At 33.4% G+C, this 14072-nt stretch overlaps 1 protein-coding gene across 2 annotated transcripts in view; it reads right to left on the bottom strand.

Annotated features, from left to right (window-relative positions):
- LOC135139429 (uncharacterized) overlaps positions 1-14072 on the bottom strand; it is a 229932-nt gene that overhangs the window by 33681 nt on the left and 182179 nt on the right. For both annotated transcript variants that reach the window (XM_064069657.1, XM_064069656.1), the window contains exon 8: positions 10866-11064. In XM_064069657.1, coding sequence (XP_063925727.1) covers positions 10866-11064 — 199 coding nt within the window. The remainder of the gene's footprint in view (positions 1-10865; positions 11065-14072) is intronic.

Here is a 14072-nt window from a genome sequence, read left to right on the forward strand (position 1 = left end):
TTGGTATGATTTTTTATGGAGGGTTGGAAAAGGGTTTAATCGACTATTTGATTTGCACTGGCTGTTCGGATGTTGTACATCAAATGAGGTACGATGTTATCAAAAGATGTATCCCTAGAATATACAGGGTGTCTCAAGTTATATGTTCTACTTGTATGTCTCGATTTTTAGAGAGATTAAAGTTCGAAATTCGCAACTATATTTATGTTAAAAAAATTATTTTGTATTTTAAACAGTTTGATATTTTTTCTTTATTTAGTGATATATTTCATTCAAATGTTTAAAAATGTTTCAAAATATTCAAAATAAGGAAATAAACATTAAAATTAATAATTTGTAAACCTGCCAATAAATAGGATAATGAGTAATGCAATATCAAAGATTTTTTAACCAGAGAAACTAGATATCATTTTCATATGTCAAGAAAATCAAAAAAAGAAAAATGAAAAGATTACACAAAGACAATTCTCCAGTTATACAAATTCCAAGCTGCATGTTTTCACACGTTTAACAAAATATTTTTCAGAAAATCATGAAACGTTTACAAATTTAGTCGAACCTGTTAGTTGTGGATAACCTTTATATATAAAAACAAACATGATAAGTAATACCATTAACAGCGTAAGAGGCTAAATGATATTGTATAAATATATTTCGAGAACCTATACATTTTTTTTATGACACTATATATTTTTTAGAATTCTCGTAGAGCTTGTTTTTCATTAACTATTTATATTTTAATCATATATCCTCCGCCGCTGTCTATGATTCGAACGCAGTTTGTTATGAAAACACACTTGTTTATATTTGATCTGGAGGCAATTGTCCTTAGGAAACGGACAGGAGCGGCTCACGAATTGAGAAGTTGATGAAACAGGGCACAAGATAGTCCAATGTTTAATTATATCGTCGTGTTTGCGTTTTTAGTTCACATGGAAATTTTTTCACAAAAAATTGAATTTTAGAAACATTAAGCAAGTCAAAAATGTGTAATTTTTCCATGCCAGAAAATCTAATCTGTATTTAATAAAAAGATTTTCCTTAATTTCTGTTTTTGTTCACCATATATTATGGGTGCATTACGGATAGACTACATATTAAATGGCATCAATTTTGTGTACAGATTACAGTCTACCTCTGTGTGGTGTGTTGAAGCGCACCGTTTAACCTATCAATAATGTGACGACGTCCTACACATGTAGTTTATGATTCCGTGTTGAGTTTTTACCCGAAATGTCCAGATTTTTGGGAAAAAAGTCAAAATTATGAAACATTTTGCAATTTAATTTTGAAACTGCAAAACTGAATGCTGTGCAATCTTGGAGATGTTTTAAAGGTTTGATAAGCATGATAAATTTTTAATCGAAATATATTTATTTGCTTATTCCCTCCAAAAAATTTAAGACGTCAGCTTTAAATTTTGCCGAATAAATCGTATCTAAATTGTTCAATATATGAGACTATACTTTCGATTTATCATTCCATTCATATTTTTTGGGTTTGTCTATACAGGGTACCTCAAAAAAAACTAACAGATCAATTATTTGACTGAATAAATCAAGAATAATTGTAAAACTGAATACTTTGAAATCTTGCGGACTTTTTAAAGTCATTGTAAGCATGGCAAATTATTAATCAAAATATATCTGTTTATTCCCTCCAAAAAATTGATGACAAAATTTTGCCAATTAATTTCTACTCAAAATGTGCTTATACAGGTGGCTCAAAAAATTAATGAATGAATGAATTTATTTTATTGATTAAATCAGGAACGGCTTCTCCATTTTCCCAGAAAACTTGGGAATACAATATTGTTATTTATAGTATTACACTGCACCAATCCAAGTTGATCTACTTACGTGTCCTTGCAAAAATGTTGATGACGTCATCACAAAATTGTGTAAAGTAAAAACTCAACTTGAAAATGCTGGATAGGTTTCATTGTACTTTAGGTGCGAGGAAAGTTCTGTCAAAACAACTTTCGATCAGTTTTTAAAATATTAGAACAAAAAAATTTTATTGACCAGAAATGTAGCGATCAGGAATAACAAAAATAATACAGTGTTCATTGCTGGGACATTGACTCACTTCCCTCACAGGACAAGGTGCCTCTGGAAACGGATTAACAATTGTTACAAAAACGTGAATCAACATTATTTCAGCAAGGACACGTATGTCAATTCCGACACGTGCAGTGTAATACTAATAACAAAACATTGGGGTGTATTTTTCTTGAGATTTGATCACTAAAAAAATAGGGTGAACCATTCTTGATTTAATCAATAAAGAAAATATAGATAATAAGGGTCCCAGTTTAAGATAAAAAAGAAGCTACTTAGTCAGCGCTTCGAAAGCGATACCTTCGGGTTAGAAAGTATAGGGGTTGTAGAAGAAAAGTGGAGGACTTAAGTTGATTACTACAAAAATGGACCATTTTAGACATGTTTCAAGTTTCTCGTAGTCGAAATAAGTCTACAGATATTAAGAAAAAAAAGACAAAATGTAGCCCCGCCCACCCACCCTATCTCAATTGTGATGAATTTTTCATTCGTTGTCAGATCGAGAGGCGGGGTTTAATTGCAAGATCCATATTTGTCTACAAAAATTTACCATTTTAAACGTGTTTTAAGTTTCCAAGGATAAAAAAAATCATCACAATTGAGATGGGGTGGGTGGGCGGGGTTTATATTTTTGCTTGTTTTCTTAATATACATAGGCCCGGTTGTATAAAAGCCTGTCAAGTTAGATGTCAGCTAACACTCTGTCAACTTTAACAGCTTGTTAACATTGGATTATTTGTGACACCGTTGTATAAACAATTTACGGACGCTAATTAACTCACAAACCTTTGACAACGAGTTAACATAGGATCACGTTCGAATACTAGAAATTTTATCGTTTATGAATTGATGTTGGTATGAGTTCACGCGTTGTTGACGTTTTCTCTAACGTAACTTCAGTTTTTGATTTTCTTGTGACTTGTATTGTGTGGTGTGGTAGTTTTTGGTGGGTAACATGCAAGATAAACCCATTATTGAACATAAAGGTACATCATCTGTTACGACAAAAAGAACAAATCGTGGTAATGATTCTACCCATCAAAGATTTATGAATGTCAAGATTGTCCGATTGTCCCCGAAAACTTGCTGAAAAGATGCATTTGCCAGAAATCGTAATGTATGAAGAAGTTGCAGTTTTGCATAAATAAAGTGATTTCTTTTTAATGCGGGTTCTAGGTGATGCTGATGACTGATTAGATTGAGCAACTGTATCAAGGTGTTTTTTTTTATCCTCCACCTTTTCGTAAAATCCACATCATCATACAGCCTAAATGGATTCTTACGAATGAAAATACGTCTTGGATGCCGCATTCTTACTGCTTGCAATCTCCTTTCTTCATCACTGTTTTCACTCATCGAAGACGAACGAGATAATGATATCTTCTAAGATTTGCATGACCAATTATAGTAAATACAACCATTACTACGCAATTACGTTTCCTTTATTTCAAAAACCTAAGAAATCTTGTCCTTAAAGCTTTATACAAACATGAAATCGAAACTTAATTGATGGCGGATGACTGATTAGCTGACAGAAAGTTAACTAAGGTTTGACATGATGTTAACTTTGACGATAGCTTTATACAACCCAAATCCAGAGTTAACACAGGTTTGACATATTGTTAGTTAACACGTTGTTAATCGATTGTCAACTGCTTTATACAACACTTGACATTAGCAAACGAATTTAACATTGGTTTAACAATTTGTTAAAGTTAACAAAGGCTTTATACAACCGGGCCATAGTATTCTTTGAACAACACGATACTCAAAAGCATATTTTTAGTTTCTTGTAAAGAAATAAGTATTTTGCAGTTAAGCTCCGCCCCCTTGGTTCACCGCGAATAAAAAAAATCATCACAATTAAAATAGGGTGGGTGGGCGGGCTTATATTTTGCCTTTTTGTTTTAATATGTGTAGATGTCTTTTCACAACATGAAACTTAAAATAGGTTCCACCCCATAACTGCAAAATCCATATTTCCTCGCAAAAATGTATCATTTTAACCATGTTCTAAGTTTCTTGTTGTGAAATGATGGATATGTATATTAAAAAAAAAAGGCAAATTATAATACTGCTATCGTGCAATTAGGATTTTTTTGCGAAAATTTGGATATCTAGGGCAAAAACTCTACAACACAAGTGTAGCAGTATATTACATGTAATATTTAAATCATTTTAGTATAGGATTTTTTGAGTTGACGTCATCAAATTCTTTGGGGGGATGATTAGCTAAATTTTGGTTTTCACTTTACCATCTACATGATATTATTAATGTTCACACAATATACAACAATTGGGTAGTAGTTTTGGAGAACATCTGTCTAATAAAAATTGACGCAGACGATAGACAGACGTCAGACAGATTTATAAAATTTGATTTTGCGGATTTTATTTTATTATCCTGTAATAATGATAAGTGGAGGTAATGAAGCAGGTTTCGGAAGAATAGGGTGAGCCATTTATTATATTTATTTAAATAAATAAATTGACTGATTCATCAATTTTTTGAGCCATTTTGTATAAGCAATTCTAAATAAGATTGAACAGTGGATTGTTAACGGCTCCTCTAGTATCGAGAACTCGATTTTGCATTGATACAAACGCATTATTCTAAGAAACCATAAACAGGAAACGAAGACAGCCGATGGTCATAATTTACGATAGTTTCTGTTATTTTGTTTGATAACTAGTCTAATTATTCTAATACAAAAAATATGTCTTAGTAGTTCGTAATTAAAAAAAAAAAACGAGATTTTCTTAGTACAAACAGATAGACAGACGGAAACGGGAGACCTACTTTTTCATTCTTTAGAGATCATCAGACGTGGAGAAACTACGTGACTGACCCTATTACAGTACTCACAAATAAGGATCAAACTGTCTTTGAAGTTACTATTGGATGTACTATCAAAATTAGGGTTTAATTGCCGATTTGTACATTATTCGCTGGTACACATTAAAAATATCTGCTGAGTTTAATCATACTTGTTGATTTTTTTTTTAAATCGACCCATTTTTTCGTCTTCAGTTTTACGTTTCATGCTTGTCTGCTTTTATTTTTCCAGACAGTATTTTGTGGTGTCAGTAGTTTTATTTAAAAGTAGTCAGTTTTGACAATTTACAAAAAATTTGGGGATAAAACGTTTTGTATGAGACTGGCCACGCCAAAACTTACAAGTAGTGACACCTACTGCCAAAAATCTCAACGGGTTACTAAGATTTCCACAACAACGTGTTTTGGAAAATGGCCAATACAAGGTTATTAATACTACCATAGCTTCTGCGGCAATTCCCTTATCAGTATTCCGTCGTCCTAAGTAACATAAGAATGTAATATCAAGATCTTCTCCGCAAATACTTTGTAATCCCCCGAAACCAGTTCAAATGCGCACCATTTGCAAATTCAACAAAAGGACAACATGGGGAACTCCACATAATGGACTAGTGGTTGCTTAGCAACGACTAATATATATGCAATATGCACACACTGGTCATGTCGTCATCCTGCCACCAACAGCTGAAAAGAGTCAGTTAAGCACGTGTCCTGCTATAAAGTGAAACTGTGGAGGTAAAAACGAATGTTTCTCGAATCCAAAGATAATGCAACTGATTGGTTTGGTTTTGCAACAACTGCAATAGGGTTTCGAGGCGACCGATAACGTTTTCGTCGATAAAGCTCAGCTCTCCAGAGAACGTTTAATTTTCCGCCCTTGAATACTTATTATGTCAGGTTTAAGTAAGAAATATTTTCAAATTAAAAAAAAAATGGCTTAACCAACCGATTTAATTTTAAATTTTTTATTTTAACTGCAATTTTTCAGCACTGTATTCATTAAAGTATGTTTCTTACTGGATAATCCACGACTCGCCGGTTATTAATGGCGCAATTTGTATTTTCAGTAGGTCAAAAAAAAAAAATAAAACCTGAATATTAGTGCTGTATTGTATCAGCTTTCGTGCAATGGCGGTTACTCACGAGAATAATTTACCACACTCATTTGCGGTTTGTGTTGTATATTTCATCCTCATGAGTAATGGCCGTCGTTACAAGCTCACTGAATCATGTTCTATTTTTTAAAAGGGAGCAAAACTGTTAAAAGGCTGTTAACACTGATGTATCATTTAGGCATATACAGAGAGTTCCAGTAATCCGGCTCCCGAAGAGAGAAATTCGGTTGTTGGGACACCCTGTATAGCGTATCACACATTTACAACATTTTTTCATGTCTGAAATTTGTATACTACACGTTCAATACAGTTCCTGTATTTTTACAGCTCACCCCATGAAGCTTAGTTATTACCCGAAAAATAAAACTCAAATCATGTCGTACATTTACAAGCTACACGTCAACATTTACAGGCATTTAATTACATCAATTCCATTCAACCTGCCTTACTGACTCGGAGCCCGAATCACCTATTCATCCGTCACATTTCTCAATATAAAAAATCCCCGAAGCAGAAACGCGATAAAATTACCAATGCATCATTTGATTGCCTGTCATTTAATAACTCTCGTCTTTAAGACCCTCCGTCTAAATTCAGCGAAGAGGTCTAAAAGGGTCATCCTCTTAAAAGTACTCGATCAATTTATTAACAATACGCCCTCTCGTCTTGTTAATGGAAAAGGGAAACGGAATAAGAAGAAGGCGGCAACACTTACGAGGGCTCATTCTCGAGATCGAGAACCAGCTCCTCGAAATCCAGCACGAGTCGATAACTAGGAGGCGCCGTGATTGCGGTTTCACGGTCTGCGTAGAGGGTTTTTATAGGTTCATTATTATCCTTGGAGAAGTTTATCAGTGATTTATTAAAATCTCATTTAATTTTATTTAGCTTTTTTCCAGTTTCCTTGTTTCTTGGTTTGGTTGGTTGTGTTTTCGTAGAGAAAGGTTCCTTCGGTTCTCTTTATTTCTTCATTTTTAAAATATGTTTCTGCAAATTTTTTAATAACTTATTATTAGATTTGGTTTTATAAATTAATACAATTACGCTGTAGTTTAAAAATAAGAACCCAAATTTTCTTACGTTTGCGTGGAGAATATGAGGAGATAACAATTTTTTTAGTACACTGCAAAAATGCTTTAGAATTAGTTTAAATGCGAAATGGTAAGGTAAGATTGCAAATGTATTTTCAAAAGCTTTAACGCATTGAATACGGCATTGCTTTACAGTTCCGTGGACTTAAACGTCAAACGCTTTGTGTTAGAAAGTCAAAGGTACGCAGAACTTACGGACTTTGAGATCCTACTTCTTTGCCTGAAGCAGAAATTCTCAGACTGGTGTCCGCACTGGATTTTTATTTATATTTAGCTCTTAGAGGTGTTAGAATTAATTTTTCTTGATATCCTTTTACCTATAAATGAAAAATCACCATTTCGAAATTTTTCAAATAATTATGCAAATAAGCATCAAAATTTTAAACATCAAGAAAAATATGATCAGAAACTATTTAGACAGATTTTTTCACGCCTGATAAACAATTAAAGTTCCTAATTAGATTAGAAAAAAATACGTATGAATTTTATTTTTTTTTGTGATACCCGCTATAAGTTAAAAAAAAGATAATGAGTAGTTTCAGAGATTATCTGTCTGATAAATTCGTCAACAGACTACAGACGACAGACAGGCGACAGACAGACGGAAACGGGAGCCCTATTTTTGTAAACTCTAGTGGTCATGAAACGTCCACAAAACAGGAAATTGTCCTTTCATTGGATGGACCCTATTACAATATTTTTCTAGCTTACGCTCGGGAAGTAAAAACTACTAATTTGGATCTTTAACTGTTGCCAAAAATTTCTGAATTCGTTCCAAGCTCGTTATTCAGTTACAGTTCTTACGTTTCAGATTCTGTTTCAGAAGAGCTTTCATGTTAAATTGCTTTGATTCATAATAGTCTTTCTGACCATTGGATCAATGAAACTGGGCTTTATACAAAGTGTTCATAAAAAATAAAATATAATTTTGGCCATTAAAAAAGTGAAAAAATCCAGATAATACGAATTTTAGATATCGAAAATGCTTAATAAAATCAATAAAATGCAGTCATAAAATATACGTGTTTTATGTTTTTTTGTGATAACTTTTAGATTTTTACTTCTAGAGTGTAAGCTAAGGAAGCATTGTAGAATGAATAAGGTCCATTTAATGTTTTTTCGACGTTTTATTACCCATAGAGTACGAAACATTAGGTCTCCCATTTCCGTCTATCTGACTGTCCTCTGTCGTCTCTGTCTGTGTCGAATTTTATCAGAAAATTATTGCCAAATTTTGTATGCCTATGAGGAATATCATGTAGATGGTTAAACGCCAACCAAAATTTGGCTATTATCCCCATCGTCAATTTAATGACTTCCCCTCATTTTTTTTTAATTTTATGAAATGACATACTTCTATACTTGTGGTTAATGAATCCGCCTTAATTTTTAGCCCAGGCTCCAAATTTCCGCAAAAATATCCAAATTACAACATAATAATAAATAATAAATCAATTTATTTATCCATTACATTTTATATCAGTATAAAATGTCGTCTGGTAAACTCGACAAAAATATTGAACTACTAACGCGAAAGCTACTGGATCACAATTTTTGCTATTGACCAAGTCAAGAACGACTCACCCCATTTTTTCGAAAATTTGAGAATACAGTAATGTTGCGCACGGCTATATTTAATAAAAATAAAACAAGAATTATAAAATATTATTGAGAAAGTTATGGTCCATTATAGATGAATTAATAATAATTTTAGTCGCCTCCTCTGTTTTGAGGAGCTAAAATCGTGCTACGTGTTTTAAATATAATTCATATTTATTAAAGTAAGAATTGTCGGCTTCACGGTTTAAAAAAAGAAACCATGAGGGGTCTCAATGATTATATTTCAATGCCTGAATTTTTGCAGACCGTGTACCCTTAAAGTTTGCAACCATGTGAGTATATAGTTTGTTATTATTAATATTATACTGTGTCTATTGAAATTGATATACGTATCCTTGATAAAATACTGATATCGTCATCACAAAATTTTCTTACGTAAAGACTCACGTGAAAGACGTACATAGCATGCTCCTTCACGGGAATTTTTTTTTGATCAGTCCGTTCGCTACAATAATATAACGTTAATCCCCACAACATATTTTTTGTTTGTTTTTTCGGTGTGGTGGGACAAACGTTATATTATGCTCCTTTACCTGTACCTTAACAATCCACACATCTTTATTTTAACTTAGCAGGGTTTTTCATTAAAAAATAAAATTTGCCAAATTAAATTTTTTAATTAAAATAACTTTCGACTAATTTTTTATCTAGCCTAAGAAGAGTCCAATGACGGGTTGAAAAACATACGGGGTGTTATATTAAAAATAGGACATTGTGTGACTGCACGCTTGTTGAAATATTTTATATATTAATGTAGTTTTTGATAACTGAGTAGTTTTTAAATACGAAGGAGAAATCATACTTTTTGAGTTCAATTTTTTGAGTAATAGATTCAGGTGGTCGAAACGAGTGAAGCGAGTACCATAAAACATCAGTTTAAGAAAAAGTCCGTTAACACGAATATGACAGAAAATTTTTATAACGGCGGCAGGTAAATTCGTGGCTGAAAAAAATCATTTTTTAACGAGATATGAAGAAAAAATTAGAAGAAATAATATTTACAACAATTTTAATTAAGCATTTTTTTGAAACATTAAAAAACACAAACATGGAAAATCCGTGATTAGAATTTTACTAAAAAAATGTCGTTAATACCTCAAATAAAAATAAACATTATCATAAGCAAATATAAGGTAAATATACAAGATAGTACATCAAGTTGGCTTTGAAATTTCGTGAATTTTGCCGCTTCCTTGTGATGATTTTGTTGCTTGCTACAAATGTCAGTCATAACAAAATTTTTTAAAGTCATTTCAGTATTTTTGCTGCCTGCAAAATAGGCAACAACTAATTCAAACGAAATTATAGATTGTTATGTTACCTACTTCATCGAAGCTTCAAATTCTTATTAAAGTTGCAGTGGCTTATTTTCCAAAGCCAATTTGATGTATAACAATTTTTAATCAACCTGTATAATACCGAAAAATCTATTTCTGTAATTAAAGAATCCTCACTCTACCAAAAATTGATAAATTTCTTATGAAACAGCCGGTTATTATTCCATGACGAAAATAGAAACGTGTTTTCTAAACTTGTACCTTTATCAATTTATATTTATTTCCTTTGATGTATTGGCACCCATTAGGGAGCGGTTGGTGCGTGCCGAAAAGTATTAAGGTAAACTGACAATTGCTGTAGAAATTGATATCGCGAGAACCTCGCAGTTGTTGGTAAAGTAATAAACAGTGTTAATAATTTAGTCTTTGTGCCCAAATACATCGACACTACCACATCGTTGTTCATTCGTAAATTATAAGCAAGATAAATGTTTATTTCAACTTATCGGAATAAACTACCACTGAATAAAAAGATACTGCGCCAGGTGGCAAGTCACGTGGGCTTTTGAATTGTAACGATTACACCGGTAACTGCTTTCGGAGGACATCACGAACCCTCCCCGTTACGTCGATGTCACTGATTTTGAAGATTTAATGCTGAAGCGGATGTTTATGTAGAAAATGCGCGTGGGTATAAGCTGGGGATTACAAAAAAATATTGGGGGAAGTTCGTTCAACGTCAAATATCATTATTTACTAGAAATGTACAAGGAAAACTTCCACCAGAGATTCATCTGCATCAGTGCTCCACGAATTCAGAGCTTTCATTGATATTAAAATAAAACTGAAATAGTTAGATGACTTACGATGGTTCATTCTCGAGGACCAGCTCTTCGAAATCCAGCACGAGTCGATAACCAGAAGGCGCCGTGATATCGGTTTCGCAGTCCGTGTTGTCGGGATAATGGCGTGGAAATCCCGGACTGGTCACGATGGCTCTGGGCTGCTGTCTGGACAATTCCACCGATCGGTTGCAGTCCGGAGGCCAGTTGTCTTCGAGGGGCTCTGTAAATCATTTCGGCTCACTTCTGGGCTATGTGGATTGCGTGACTCGTGTGTATGTACGAGACGGGGTTAAATTTACAAGTTTCGACTACCGGACCGGTGCCTGAGCGGGCGCATAGAAAATTCATGACGGGAAATGTATTCGGCCAGGAATGGCTTGTGCAAGATGAGGCCGGGAATTTATGGATACCATAAATATTTTTTATTTACATGTTATATTTCAACATATTCGACGTTTGATTTAAAGGGGTGGATGTATTGGCGAGTATTGGACAGCGGAGAAGGATGGGTTTAAAATTTTGTTGGTCGTGTTGTATTGTTGGTTGTCGGCTTCGAACGACCTTCGGGTGTGTTGCGAATTATCATGTTACGACACTTTTAATAGAACTTTGTTGGCGACGATTATGTTTTAGGATTTTAAGATTTTCATGAACAAAATTTGCCTATCGATTGTTTTTCAAACATGCTGATTACGTCATGTCAAAAAAAAAATTAAGTGCATTTTCATAACACATTTTCCTTGATGTGATCCTGTTGTACTATTGATTATTGTTTTTTACGAAATCCCCAGAACATGTTCAGGTTATTTTTCTAAAATCTTGTTCTGTGTTACATATCAAAATAAGTATTTTTATCCATGCCAAAATATTGATTATTTCCAATTTAAAAATTTGTTTCTTCGATTTGGTTTTTGAGTATGTACATTATTTTCACGTTTTAATAATACATCTTTGACAGTAGGTCAGATGATGTCGGGTCAAATCAGTTCAGGTCAGGTCAGATCTGGTTAGATCAGGTTAGTCAGGTCATGTCATGTCATGTCAGATCAGGTCAAGTCAACTCAGGTCAGGTCAGCTAAAAATGGTATTTTAAGCTGCTGAATTACATATTTTTACTTTTCAACAATATGTCTGTGAAAAGTTTGGGCCAAGTCCAGGTCCGGTGAGGTCAGGTTAAGTCATGTTCAGTTATTTTAGGGCAAGTCAAGTCAAGTCAGGTTAGATTAAGGTCAGGTCGGGTGAGGTCAAGAACAATCAGGTCAAATAAAATAGTATATTATTAGCCAAGGTTGCAGAGCCAAGCATTCTAGACCGAGCGCAAATTAGAACCCGAGACGCGCAGCGTCGAGGGCTCTAAGTGCGAGGTCTAGAAGTGGCTTTGCAACCGTGGTTAATATACTATTTTTTTCACTGGTAGAAACCATAAGACAATAAACTGAAAAATAAACGTTCAATTTTTTGACGCAACATGATTTTGTTTTGATTTCTAATCAAACTTGATCTAAATCTTCAACACAAAGAAAACCGTTTCTACTTGTCGCTGAGTTAATCATTTTATCTTCTACCGTCTACCAGCTACCATGCGTATACTCAAGTAATGTTTGTAGCACACATTTGTTCATTTTTTAAGAAATAATCACATCAAACATTGCGTACATAACCTCAATTTTTCTTTTTGAACCCGTGGTAGCAAAAGTTGAATTTGCTACCACTAAATGAGTCGACATTTGCATGCGTCCAGGCTGCTAGTGAAAAAACGATGTTTCTAGCTGCATGTGAAAAATATACAATAATACTGCCAATCCTCCTTTAAGTTAGAAAAAGAATGGTATCAGGCAGTCGGAAATAATGCCTCACAGCTGTTCCCTGTCACGAGTCAGGGAGGGGTTAAGGGTTCCCAGGATTATGATTGCTCTGAGAACGCTAAAGATTCCAAGAATTTTCAGGGATTTAAAATATTTCGGAGACATCACATGTTACAGAGATTTCAGAGATTCTCAAGACTCTAAAGACTCTAAGGACACTAATCTAGAAATAATTCTAAATATTCTAGAACATCGTAGAAATTTAAAATGTAAAAAATTTCCAAAAATTCAAAAGGCTGTAACGACTAAAGATTCTAAGGACTCTGAATCTCTCAAGTCTCCGTTGACCCTGAGAATTCTAAGGAGTCTTGATTTTCCAACAATTACAGAAATTTCAAAGATTTGAGATTTTCTAGAGATTCTAAAGACTCTAAGGACTCCAAAGGGTCAAACATTTTAAACATTCTAGAACATTGTAGAGATTTTAAATGTCGACAATTTCCAAAAATTCTAAAGGCTGTAAAGACTCTTGATTTTTTAAAGATCTCGGAGATTCTAGAGATTCTAAAGATTCTAAGAACTCTAGCTCTCAAATGTTCCAAAGATTGTAAAAATTGCAATTTTTCAAGTAAGTAAAGACTCTAGAGTTTCTAGAGATTCCAGAGATTTCGGAGATTCCAGAGACTGCAGAGATCTAAACATTTCAAAGATTCAAAAGGGCTCAAACGTTCCAAAAATTGTCAAAATTTTAAATGTTCTAGAACGTTGTAGAGAATGTAGAATTTCCAAAATTTTAAAGGTCCTCAAGACTAAAGAGCTTTAAGGAGTCTGAAAACTCTAAAGACTCTAGAATTTACAGAGATTCCAGAGATTCTGAAGGCTCTAAAGACTCGAAGAACTGAAATATTCCAAAGGTTGTAAAAATTCTTTCAAATATTCAAATTGTAAAGATTTTAAAAATACTAAAGATCCGAAAAGTTTTAAAAATTCTAGAATCCTCTCGAAGAGAAGAAACTAGAGCTGTTGGGAACTTATAAAATTTTAAAGATTTTAAAAAATCTATAGTTTCTAAAAATTTCAAAGATTCTTATTATTCCAGATGCCCCAAAGAATTTAAAAATCGTATAAATTAGATTAGAATAGATTAGAAAAAGATTAGGAAGGTTCCCAATTGTAAAGATACTAAAGAATAAAGATCTTAGATGTCCTGAAGGTACTAGAGATTTTATGAATCTAGAGAACCTTTATTTTCTACAATTTCAAACATTCTAGTAATTCTAAAATGTCGAAAATTTTAAAAAACTCTAAATAATCTAGGGATTGTGAGGATTCTGAGGACTCTAATGACTCTCAACACTCTGAGAACTTTAACAACTCTAAAGATTCTAGGATTCTAGAGTTTTTAAAAGTTCTAAATATTCCA

The sequence above is a fragment of the Zophobas morio genome, unplaced genomic scaffold (genome assembly GCF_036711695.1).
Source record: "Zophobas morio isolate AGI-343-1 ecotype UQ-CSIRO unplaced genomic scaffold, CSIRO_AGI_Zmor_V1 ptg000031l, whole genome shotgun sequence".
Classification (NCBI taxonomy): Eukaryota; Metazoa; Arthropoda; class Insecta; order Coleoptera; family Tenebrionidae; genus Zophobas; species Zophobas morio.